This window comes from Schistocerca gregaria, chromosome 1, assembly GCF_023897955.1.
Source record: "Schistocerca gregaria isolate iqSchGreg1 chromosome 1, iqSchGreg1.2, whole genome shotgun sequence".
NCBI classification, from domain to species: Eukaryota; Metazoa; Arthropoda; class Insecta; order Orthoptera; family Acrididae; genus Schistocerca; species Schistocerca gregaria.
The window spans coordinates 1,098,458,104-1,098,471,510 of record NC_064920.1 but is presented as its reverse complement, the minus strand read 5'-3'; the positions used below and the strand labels follow the sequence as shown (position 1 = coordinate 1,098,471,510).

The 13,407-nt window shown below is 38.5% G+C and overlaps 1 protein-coding gene across 1 annotated transcript; it reads right to left on the bottom strand.

Moving 5' to 3' along the window:
• Window positions 1-2,630: 2,630 nt before the first annotated feature.
• Window positions 2,631-10,050, bottom strand: LOC126282277 (60S ribosomal protein L19). The gene is made up of 6 exons (XM_049981932.1): window positions 9,944-10,050; window positions 8,960-9,066; window positions 8,626-8,789; window positions 7,174-7,282; window positions 3,116-3,197; window positions 2,631-2,843 (listed from the first exon to the last, which is right to left on the bottom strand). The coding sequence occupies exons 1-6, from the start codon at window positions 9,946-9,948 to the stop codon at window positions 2,705-2,707; spliced, it is 606 nt and encodes a 201-aa protein (XP_049837889.1). The 5' UTR covers window positions 9,949-10,050; the 3' UTR covers window positions 2,631-2,704.
• Window positions 10,051-13,407: the final 3,357 nt, after the last annotated feature.

The window sequence follows — 13,407 nt, the reverse complement described above, 5'->3', positions numbered from 1 at the left end:
AAATGCAATGGCAGACATGTACATTTTACAACCAGATGCAGAATGGCAACTTTTCTCCAAAAAGGAGGGTATAAGATGATCAACAACAAAAGCAAAATGAGGATAACGGAATGTAGTCGAATTAAATCAGGTGATGCTGTGGGAATTAGATTAGGAAATGAGACGCTTAAAGTAGTAAATGAGTTTTGCTATTTGGGGGAGCAAAATAACTGATGATGGTCGAAGTAGAGAGGATATAAAATGTAGACTGGCAATGGCAAGGAAAGCGTTTCTGAAGAAGAGAAATTTGTTAACATCGAGTATAGATTTATTTGTCAGGAAGTCGTTTCTGAAAGTATTTGTATGGAGTGTAGCCATGTATGGAAGTGAAACAGGGACAGTAAATAGTTTGGACAAGAAGAGAATAGAAGCTTTCGAAATGTGGTGCTACAGAAGAATGCTGAAGATTAAATGGGTAGATCACATAACTAATGAAGTATTAAATAGGATTGGGGAGAAGAGAAGTTTGTGGCACAACTCGACCAGAAGAAGGGATCGGTTGGTAGGCCATATTCTGAGACATCAAGGGATGACCAATTTAGTATTGGAAGGCAGCATGGAGGATAAAAATCTTAGAGGGAGACCAAGAGATGAATACACTAAACAGATTCAGAAGGATGTAGGTTGCAGTAGGTACTGGGAGATGAAGCTTGCACAGGATAGAGTAGCATGGAGACCTGCATCAAACCAGTCTCTGGACTGAAAACCACAACAACAATTAAAAAAACTTCCACTAGACTAAACCGTTTTTCCCAGTTAAAATTCCAAATTTCTCTGAATCAATAATGGTAGCATGTATAAGCTAGTTTTACTTTACATTTGATACCCACAAACTATTTTGTAGCCACATCACTGTTAAGTGATTTTGAATGATCACTAGACTGTAATATCAAGAGCTTTGATTGCAAAGATCTGTCATGGTTAAAACCTGACCTCTTCACACTACAGTCATTGTTGGCATGAAGTATAACACTCTACTGAAATTAGTAAAAATCAACAAAAGGGTCAATATTCATTGCTGATCAGAGAAGTGTTCAAATGTGAATTTGTATTATTTTTTAAATTAAAATTCACCATCACTTGTCAATGAAACAGATGGTGCTCAAGAACCCACAGACCATAATGATTGCCCGAGGTTAGCGAAAACAAAGTCACGATTGGGAAACAAACATTGCGAAATTCTGTGCCCTTCTGCTTTCCATGCAAGACCCAACAATCTATTGTTTCTGAAGCAGAACCTCAACAATTCAAATGATAATCTCTCTCTGCCAATGAACGGTTAAACTGTCAAGTGCCTGGGACTTTCATAAGGGTTTGAATCCCCGAGAATTACAAATCTTTCGGAAAAGTCAAATCTGCTGATATGCGTAAGCAATTTGGAATATCCATCACAGGTTCACCATACATTTATTCCATGGACAATATTTATTGGCAACAACCCACAAAAGTCGGTCCCCAGTAAGAGGAAAATCCCAACCCTGCCAGAAATCGAACCTGGTACCCAATGATCCACAGGCAGCAACGCTCTATGTGACAACAGCAAAGCAAAAAGGCGAGATAAGAAATAGTGTGCCCTTTTAAAAGAATCATGCCACACTTGCTTTAGCTGATTTAGCCAAAATCCGGAGAGCTCTCTGGGGATGTAAACTGCCGTAATCCACAAATATTTGTCCAGCATCTTACCACTGCTCCATCTCAATCGGTCCAAGCTAACCCCACAACTTTTATCTGCGAGTTCAAGCAACTACCAAACACTTGCGTGGATATAACCGAATTCGTTCAAGAGGAGCTGGGAGGGAACACTGGTTCTAATCCCAGATTTTACTCTTAGTGCTTTGGTGTGCAACATTAACAGGCAATATTGAGTTCAAGGTAATGCCAAATGTGTATTATCTATAATATATTCTTTGACTCACTAATTTCACAATTAAAAACCACACACACACACGCACTTCATAACAAACCTGCAATATTTAATAAAGCTAAGGTGTCATCAACTTAAAACACCCTTTTGTGGCCCATTGTAAGCACAATCAATCTGAAGGACATTGATCTGTCCTGGTAATCAAAATACATAGCACATACTGTAACCTTTCACTGGTTATGCAAAACTGACATGCTGTAGTTTCCACACCTCATGAGGAAAAATTCACTGGCTTGCTTCACTTTTATTTTAGGCTGCCTGGCCATCACAAATTATCTCGTTACTGAAAAGTGCCATCTTCATATTAAGTGCTACTTACGGTCTGCTTTGATTTCTGTAAGTGTGTGTAGCTCAAATGACAACAGGTAAATATCGCCTCTAGTTCTTGTTTCATCATTAGGGTTAAGGTCCCAACATCAACTCAATTGAAATCAAAGTGTTTTAGATAAACTTGAGAATTTTAAAGAGCCAAGTGACTTGCACAATACCCCATATACGATTTACAATTTGTTGCAACCATAATTGGGTTTACATCCTGCAGCATATCAAATACCACCAATTAGATAAAAATTTACCAAACATGTTAGTCAATATATGTTGGTGTCATTGTTTTTCAACTTCAATGTGTAAGAGCCAATTTTTTACAAGAATTCTTTGTAGCCGTGGCTAGTAGTTTGGTCATTTATTTTTCTCAAAAAGCCACAATTTACAACAGAACCGAAAGAAAATAAAGAAAATGCATCATTTCTTGGCAGCTGCAGTTGCTGCATCATCTTCACGTTGGTACGACTGTAGCAGCTCCTGCTTCTTTTTGCTGATTCTCTCCTCACGACGTTTACGTGCCTCTTTCACCTTTTGCCTTCTGGCCTCAGCTTGATCCCTGTAAGAAGAATGCACAATTATATATACTGTATAGAAAACACAGCCAATAGTTACTAAAGGATCTGATCTATGAAATCAAGGTTGATGGTTGATGCAATCTGCCTTTGTTCCAATTACCATTATCTAATGTTACTGAAGCATGATACACCAGATACTGAACCTTTAGTAGTATCAGCACAATGTCAAACTACACTGGAGGTCCCATGTTATTCTAGGGGGCACAGGGGCACAATCTTTCACTGAACATTGTCATTTAAGACTTGTACTCACTTCAACATCTTTGTCCTAGCCTTCTCCGCCTTCTTCTTGTGGATGAACTCCATCAGCACACGCTTGTTCTTGAAAACATTACCTATGAAACAATTTTATTCCAAAGTTAGTCTTGTAAATTAGTTACAGCAATTCAGATTTACACACACACACACACACACACACACACACACACACAATGTGCTTTTTATCACTTTCAAAGTGTCCACAATTACAAGTATCAAAACTTACTGTAGTCTTAATTAAAAGGAATATAACTACAGACAGACTGCACCAAAAGAGCCCAGTACAGGACGACCCAAAAGTTCATTAATGTTTGAAAATTAAATAGTTCATGGAATGTCTGTAGATGGGTAAAAATTGACACATGTGGTCAAATGCAATGGGGTTTTATTCAAGCAGAAAGTGCACAAAAGATTGACCAATAGGTACTTTATATGATACCAAAGCAATAATTATAACAAAAAATCAATTACTGATAATATAAACAGATACATAAGAAAATGTACTCACTGAGCAACAGCAGGAGAAAGTGCGTGTACACCCAAAAGAAAATAATCTACAAGCTTCCAGAGCCAGTGGCCCCTCCTGACAAGAGTTGAAGGGGAAGGAAGAGGGGTAGGAAAAGGACTGGAGGGGTGTAAGGAAAGGGAACAGTTCAGAAAAGTAACCCACAAACCCAGGTCAGAGGAGACTTACTGGACAGGATAAGGAAAGAGATTGTTGGGGGCTGCACCAGATGGGATTTAAGAACCTGAAAGCTCAAAGGTGGTCATCCATCTTTAAGCTATCATCCCGTCCAGCAAGTCTCCCCTAACCTGGGGTTTTGGGTGACTTCTGAACCATATCCTGTTCCCTAAACCTCTCCAGTCCTTTCGTTCACCTGTCTTCCTTATCTTTCAAGTCTTCTGCCAGAAGGAGCCTCTGGCTCCAGAAGCTTGCAAAAGTAAAATCTTTTTGTATGTGCACTCCCTGCCACTACTCAGTGAGTACGAGTTTCATTCAAATGAAACTGTCATTGAGTCTACCTTTGCCTTACACGTAAGGTGGCCCAACATAACTGCAGGCATGGTGGTGCCACCTATTGGTACAGAGACTGACGTGTGCATGCCATTTGATGTTGCATAACATCAGTGCGGTTTCATGCCGAAGAGAAGGTGGTCACACAAATTATCGTCCACCAGCGAACATGCAGGTGAGTAAGCAGGAACAACAAGGAGTGATTCAATTTTTGGCGGTGGAGTGAGTTGGAGGCCGTGAAATGTATCAACAGATGAAGGCTGTGTACAGTGAGGACAGTCAGTCATTATGTTGTGGAATGGCACAAATGATTCCTTGACAGGTGTGACTAACTGGAAGACAATGCTCATCCTGGACAGGCTCATCATGACATCACACTGGAAATGGTCACAGAAACGAATGCTTTAGTCTTTGACAACCACAAAACCACCGTGGATGAGATCCATCGGTTAATGTGTATCTGTGTGTGCACCGCCCACACCATAATGCATCAACACTTGAACTTCCAAAAAATGTGTGTGCAATGGGTTCCCACCAACTGACCACCAAACGGCACAGTACCTGAATGGCGCTGCCGGAGTCATGTGTAAAATTATCATGAGGAGGAATATGGCTTTCTGTTGCGTACTGTCACAGGTGCCGATTCGCAACAAACTAAGTGTGCGACTGGGTCCAGTCCTAGGTCTGACAGCAGCCTATTAGCTTCTTCAACGATAGAATCGAACGGCAAGTGTCACAATGGGGCAAATGTGCCAACAGTTTTGACAACTCTGAGTGTGCGTACTGCATATAACTACATTTTTGAGTTAGTAAAATCATTACTGTTACTTAGTGACCGGGTTTCATTTTAATGACCCTTATACATTTTTATCTATCCATTTATATTATCAATAATTAGCAAAACAAGTGATCTTTAGCAAAGATTATGTACTTTATAACATGCTCAATATGTCTGCTGTAAAGCAACAATGTTGTGACATCACTGTACAGTATCACTATGTATGTTGGGGAAATTGCTTTCAGATGTCTTAACATCCCTGATGAGGTCAGGAGCAGAAAACTTTACACTACAGGTGACACTAACCAATAATCATAAGGACTGAGGTCTAGGGACATGTGAGGCCAAGCACGATAGAAGTGGTTGCTCAGCAAGCGATCCTCAATGTGCACAAGAGATTTCCACATATGTAGTAATATTAGGTGGAGGACTGCCTGACATGAAAGTCGTACCACACAGCAGGTGCTTTATCAGTCAGGCAAGGAATGATTCTTTAACATATATGCATGCCTAGCAGCAGTCACAATTTGAAAAGCAGCACCCTGCATTTCCTCAAAGAAAAAAGGTTCAATCAAGATTGATGCAAATCCGCACCACACCGCAATTCATCATGGAATGAAGTTTATACACCAGTTCCAAAATTTTCATTAGCACAAATTCTGCACTAATAGGGACTGACAAAAGAGTGAAATGGGCTTTGTCGTTACAAAATCAGTGGCTATCAGTTCAAGACAATGCTGAATTTTTTGTATGGGCAACAATGGAGGGTAATGCTTTAGTGGTCTCCAAACAGGGTAGTGAATAGAATGCCTGTGTAATGCATGACATGAGTCTTGACTTCACCATGCACAGAACAACTTGCCAGTCTCCATTTCTTCCTGACCAGTCCATGCAGCAGTAGCCCTAGTGTGTGGTCACCCACTGAGGGCCAATCATCTATAAACAACCTCTTATTTCGAACTTCGTGATTTTCTTCATACTGACATTTGTCCTGGAACTTTCATTCATTCAAATCCCATTCTTATGGTAACTGGCTCATGAAGCTGCAGTGGCCGATTCTCCTTTCTGATAGTAAAACTTCACAACATTGCTTTTTGTCAAAGTCAACATGCCACAATAGAAGATACATCCGACTCCTCCTCAAACAGCTTGTTTAGTAAATGATTCTCATGCATTGTCACTAATATGTTGCCGTACATGACCACATATTTGCTGGTGTCTGCACTGTACATTCCTGGCTTATGGTGAATGGACCCACTGCCTAATCACCACACGTGCACCCACCCATCCCCACACAGGTTCTTTATGTTCTGTAATAATTGATACAAATCAGAAGTACAAATCACCGTGAGTGGTAAGGTTTTTTTTAAAAAACTCCAAGTTTTCATGCAATTCTGACAAAATATTTGGTACGTAAGAATAATTACTATTATATGTTTTAACTTGGGATTTCTCCACTCTGCAAATTTTTCAATGTCAAGTCACTTCCTTACTTTATAACCACTACTGTGGAACCAGTACTATTGACAGACATACTGAAGACTGTGGTAGCTAAAAAAATGTTGACCATCCCCTGCATTTTCACCAAAATCCATGCTTCCATTCATCTGCATGTATTTATTTCAGCCACTTAATGAGCATGTAAGTGTGTTTTATCTTTTATGGTAAGTATTTAGGATAACTTGAGATAGTGTTTTGACAAATGTGAGGGCATATCTGCTCAAAAACTGCCACCGACATCAGTTTCATAAAAATAGGAATGATGCAAGTCCAATGGCTTACGAGTAAGTTACTCACATAGCACATTTAGCATTTATTTTAACCATTAACGAGATTGTGCAATGTAATACATCTCTCTCTCTCTCTCACACACACACACACACACACACACACACACACACACACACACACACACGTATCAGGATCTTTACTTTTTAATTTTTTTAGTAATAGTTTAGTTATTTTGAGATAGTGTTTTGACAAATGTGAGGGCATATCTGCTCAAAAACTGCCACCGACATCAGTTTCATAAAAATAGGAATGATGCAAGTCCAATGGCTTACGAGTAAGTTACTCACATAGCACATTTAGCATTTATTTTAACCATTAACGAGATTGTGCAATGTAATACATCTCTCTCTCTCTCTCACACACACACACACACACACACACACACACACACACACACACACACACACACACACACGTATCAGGATCTTTACTTTTTAATTTTTTTAGTAATAGTTTAGTTATTTCTCACCTTTTGCCTTCATGTACAGCTGGTGGTAAAGGTGCCTATCAATTTTCTTTGCTTCCCTGTACTTTTTCAACAGTCGCCTTAGAACTCTCATCCGCTGGATCCACAGGGTCTGCAAAATAAAATAACTTAACACTGGCTCCTTAACGAAGTAGATCAATCCATATAATCACTCCTATCAATGATTTAGCTCCTGAATTATCCTGTCTTTCACTATCTTCCTTTACTAAATACTGTTTTTTTTTAATTACAGTATGTTTACATTCTGTGTGTCATAATTAGTGACACTAGCTGAACATTCCACTATTGTACTATGAAAAATACAGTTGTGAGTTAGAACAGTCAAATATATGACAAGCCATTAGTATTTTTTATAAAATGACACCAAGCAGTATAAAATGTTTTGCGTAAACAACTATAGATTTCAGGCTTTTAAATACTGAGACTGCTACAGAATGGATATTATTCCATACTACAGAGCCCTGAAAGTAGCAGTGGTATTCTAGCATCTTTTATCCAATTTCAGGTATAAATGTATGTTTTATTGAATTTTTATGTGCCAGCAAACAAAGCACAAAGCTGAGTTGGTGAGCTCTTCACAGACTGCACTGTAGAGTACAAACTTTTTCTCAATATGAACACCACAGGAAATCAAATACTAATGAAAATGCAAGAGACTAGTTTCCTATACAGACAAATTAGTATGATCTGAATGGTACAGAGCATCTGCTCAATTGTCTATTTGGATTCCCAATAAACTATTGCCTTTTAGAATAGGCTTGAAAATATAACCGATCTCTCCAATCACTAGTCATTCTCCAAGTACATTTTATGTTCAGCCTGCCTTCATAGTTATGTACCTTATAAATCAAACTTAAACATACATGCAATCGGTCACGGGGCATCACGAACCCCAAACTACACAGAAAAGTCTTCTGTTACCTCAATTATACTAACACTCCAATAGGGGGAGGGGGGGAGGGAAGTAAGAGAATGGGGCATCAACAGGATGTTTGACAAAACAATTGAAAGGAACAACCCAAGCCAAGCATTCCCACAAAGCAACTAAAAATACATAGAAACTTTCATTTGGCCAGCCAACATTGATATGTTAACACGATACTGAGCCATTGGGCAAAAGCAGCAACTGAGCTACATTAATTATCTGCATCAGGAACAGCAATTTCAGTGCAAAACCTCAAAACAAGGGTAAGTAATAATGAAAGTCAAGAAGTCAAGTACGACAGGCGAAAGAATGACATGGGGGAAAAAAAAAACCGACTGCAGTCTACAAAACTCTTCATCAATATAAAAGGAATTACCTGCTATATACAACAGAAGTTGCAAAATAAAGCTGAGCAGGTAATGGTTAAGTCACCTTCTTACAGTACGATAAAATTTACAAAATCAAAATTGCAACAAAAACTACATTCAACAGAGCTATGCATCACAAACCTTCTGTGGCATACGAGCATTAGCTGTTCCTTTCCTTTTTCCAAATCCACAGTGACGCCCTTTCCTCCTCGCTTCTGTATTCTTACGAACACGCGCACGTGAGTGAACAGCAACAGGCTTCTTTATGATTAAACCATCTTTAATCAACTTCCTTATATTTTGTCCTAAAAACAAGTAAAGTACAAATTAAAGGTGCTAAAGAGTAAATAATAAACTGTATTAACAGAACTGCAACAATATTTACACAAACTAAAAAAATGTTTAATATTTTAAATTTGTCAACAGTTTTCTCTGTTCAAGTGCCCAAAATTACACAACAAAACCAATCACTTACTTGAATTGGTATTTGCAATTTCGTTGATTTCATTAGGATCCAACCACACCTTTTTTTTACCACATCGCATCACAGAGGCAGCAAGCCTCTTCTGGAGTTTTAGGGAACTGAAAAAATAAAATAATTCAAAATGTACATAATCGCCAAAGCTGTCTTAAACAATAAAATCCAACATGGTGACAGAAGTAGAGAGCGTTATATCACAGGAACTTCGATGCGACTACCACTTTCATTAATAACTGTCAACAGACTATCAACCTTCGATAAAAAAAAAACGAATGTAACAAAATCCAGACTGTCAGCAAACAAAATGAAGGTTACCACGGCCACTTGCAAGCTCCTTGAAGTACATGACCAGATACTCTTTCGTGTATATTTACCCTACACAAGTATTTTACCTTATATTCCACGATACACGGCTGCCTGAAGTAACTACTCTCTTAACACTGAAATCATATTGTCTGCAACCGCATCAGTTTGAAGATATATGCACGAAATCAATTTCTGCTTACATATTTGAGTATATCCAGCCTGACGAAGTCTTAAAATTTCTAAAAGAACTTACTACTATTTTTTATTACTGATGCAAGTCTGGGTAAACAAATGGGCATTGTTATTAAAACATAACCTGACTTCTAATGCTGCATTACTTTACGTGGCGCAATACCCATCTTGTCACACGTATCAAAGTTCCTGCAAACTTTCATATAAAGCATTTTATGCATCATGCCGCCTTTAATTAATTTATAGATGCAATGAGGCCGTTTCATGCAAATTGTTTAACGAGATGTAATAAATCAGTCGATAAGCACCGTCCATGTGGCAAAAAGACAACTTTGAAAAATAACTTATCAATGTGTTAAACTCTAACAGATCGAGAAACATTTATAGACACACAGGTACGAGCAAAACGTATATAACAAATGAACAGCCAAAGCAAACAAGTTGTTTCTATTCTTCCAAAAATTATCCAACATCACTTACCTCATGGTCACTGAGTTCCGACCACCATCAAACAGAGATCAAAAACTGCACAAAATGGCGTAGACCAGAGACATGCCACAATGGTTCCGGAGAACAGTGCAGCCAACCTACAAATAACAGAAATACTTCACAAACGAGTACTGTGGTAAACTGGTAATATCAAGACTTTTAGCACAAAATTTACCGTATTCTATAAAATAATATAATTAACTTACACCGTAGTTGATCAGATATAAGATACTGAAATTGAGGTAAGCTAATTATTAGGTACCACAGAAACCTCGTAGAATACATCACCGTGTGGCATGTGGCAGACAGCTAATTTGAAATTCCATACAGCTGCTTTAACACTTAAGGCCCGTCCACACGCAACGAGCTGTCTGCGCACATCACATCTGTGCGGACAAATCAGTGCTTGTGGACAGAAGATTTGCACTAACGTGAGGTGTGTGCAAACCTGGAAGTTGGAGTTGGAGGTTTGAGAGAAACCTCTCAAATCTGTGGGTTCAAACCACATTTGCGCAGGCAAGTTGGAGCGTGTGGACAGGAGATCGCCGCAAATCTGGCGCGGAACAGCTGTTTGCTCAGTATAGTGTTTGTATTTGTGCGCGCAGGGCAATAAAATGGCTGATACTCGTCAGTGTTCTTCAAAGTTTGTTAGTGAATTCACTGAAATATGTAGAAAACACCCATGTTTGTGGAAGATTAAAAGTAAAGAATATAGTGACAGAGACAAAAAGCTGCTCTAATTGAAAAATTGCTGTCAGTTGACGCCTCGGCAAACAGAGAAACAGTAATAAAAATAAAAAATAAATAAAAAATTCGTTGCGAACTGTTTACCGAAAAGAGTTATCCAAAGTTCAGAAATCTAGAAGATCTGATGTAGGAGTAGATCAAGTATACCAGCCAACGTTATGGTATTTTGATCTGCTTGGCTTTCTTAAGGTTCGCCCTGCAAACCTCGCAGTAAATTTAGGTGAGAAAACTGCTTTCTCTTTAGCAACCACTGTCTACACCATTTTGACCGTTTTCTCTGTTTCCTGCGGTTGATCTGAATGTTTTTTTGCAACACAAGTTGCGACCACAGACCACAATAGAACTTCCTCCATTTCTATATTTCAAAATAACTGAATTAAATTTTTGACATTTACGGGGAGCGTAGTCGCTTGCCACTGATATTTCTTTTCTACACCGACAGATGGCAGGAGATTAGTAGATTGGGGTTTGTGTTGTGTGAACGCACCACATTTGCAGCGATCTTCTGCATGTACAGACATCTGTGCCAATGTCTGCGCAGACAGATCGTTGCGTGTGGACCAAGCTTTAGCCTCTTGTGTAACTCTAATAGTTTTTTGAGATGTAATCTCAGTTTTCTTCAGGCAATCTACATATAAATTTCTATTTTCATGTACGATTTGCATAGTTTTTTCTTTAAAATAAAAAAAATTACAATTCATTTAGAAAATTGAAGTATTTTCGCCATTCACTACGTAATTTGCATCACTATTCGCTGAGAAGGGAAAAAGCCCTCAGTGCCTCACTGAGGCAAAAAATCTTAAGTCCATTTTCTGACTAGCCTGATGTTTCTTTTAATTATTGAATGTGGTGTACTATGTGTGTGCCACACTTTATTACTGCAACAGCCTAATGAAAAGAAAATTATTATTATTATTATTCATTAGGTACATAAAAATCAGATTCAAGTAACTGGTTTAACAATAAACAAAATAAGTTTGTCTCAAATTATCTATAATGATCTGTGTACATGAATGACAACTCAAAGCCATTTCATCATTGTAGCTCTCAGGAATAACTAGTCCTGATTTACTTACAACATCCACTACGAGTTATTTAAATGATTCTTCTAAGATATTTTCATCATGTTCATAAGGTATACCAGCAAGGAAAATTCCAAACTTTTTTTTAGGATATTAACAACAAACAAAACATTTACTCAATATAAACAACAAAATAGTTAAAATATCACTATATCATTTGTAAAATAAAAAGTTATAGATAATGAGTGATAGTAATTCAATTTCCCTTCTTATTCAGTCATGACAAGCCTCCAGCAATACATAAATGTACCAAGCGAAGTAGTGTGGTGGTAAGTAACCGGACTCGTATTCAGAAGGACTGTGGTTAAAAACATTGCCTGCCCATTCAAATTTAAGTTTTCTATAGTTTCTGTAAATTGTTTAAGGTAAATGTTTGGGTGGGTTCTTAGAAAAAGGAAATGGCTGATTTCCTTCCCAAACTTAGCTCGATTTCTGTATCTAATGATCTTGTAGCAACCATGGCCGCCAACAGTTCTGTGTAGTCTAAAATGTAGTGTGCAAGTGTTTCACACAATGATCTCATGAGGTCACTGGTTTCACTCGTGTGTCAAGCCGCAAGTGTTTTATTTTGCGTCGTCAATTCACTTCCCGCGCCGACCGCCAGGAGTGCTGTGTTGAGCCATAACTGATATGCTCAGATCACTGGATGTGCTTGTTTGTTCTTTGTGTGTTGCAATGTATGCAGTGATCTCTGTCTTTATACTACCTAGGTATTGAACTTCAGTTGTCTTATCGTCCCAGCCATGGATGCTCATATTTCGTTCCTTGACAAACTACAATATGGCTGCTAAGAAATGTCACTAGAACTCTCCTACATCAGTCTATTACATCACATGTTGTCATAAAGTTCTGTAATTTTTTGTCACGTACTAGCCGATGGAAATTTGTCTGCCAAACTCCGACATGGCGGGTGATGCAAAGAACATGAATCTACAGACATGCTGCAGTTCTATACTCAGATAACAGACTTCTACATCCATGTTGTATAGAGGTCACAGAATGCCTGTGTTATGTTTTCTCCATGTCTTTACTGTAAGAGAACTGCGATTCACGATTTCTCATTGTAGAGCTTAGTTACAGATAAACAGTCAAGCTTATTCTCTCTCTTGCTTTGGCTCATTATGCTTTCACTACATTTAACGACGTACTGTAGTAGTTTGTCGACTCTGAGAATAAAGTTCCTTTCAGTCTCTGTAACCTACATCAACTTTGCATTATTTACTCTAGTCTAAACAGGGAGGCTAACCATTCAGATAGGCCAGACTCAGCACTATGGCCAAAGTGATGACCCCGATATGATTATCTCCTACATTATGTAAAATTTATTAAACATAATATGAGATGACAGAAAACCACCAACCTATCAACCCTGCTGTGTTCACGCTCGCTGTATGATTCCTGCCTTTCTCTACTCACAACCCTGCACTCTGTTCACCAAGGCCGAAGCAAGTTTCTTCTATTTGGGAGTAGTTACTGACGCCACAGAACTCAAGCTGGTTGTGAGCGAACTTGCCCATGAGTACACAACTGCAGTGCAAGATCTGATAACACCAGAGAGAAGTTCGAACGATCATATCAAAGCAGAGCTCATCCATTGTGTAACCACTTTGCAATGAGAATGTCTCT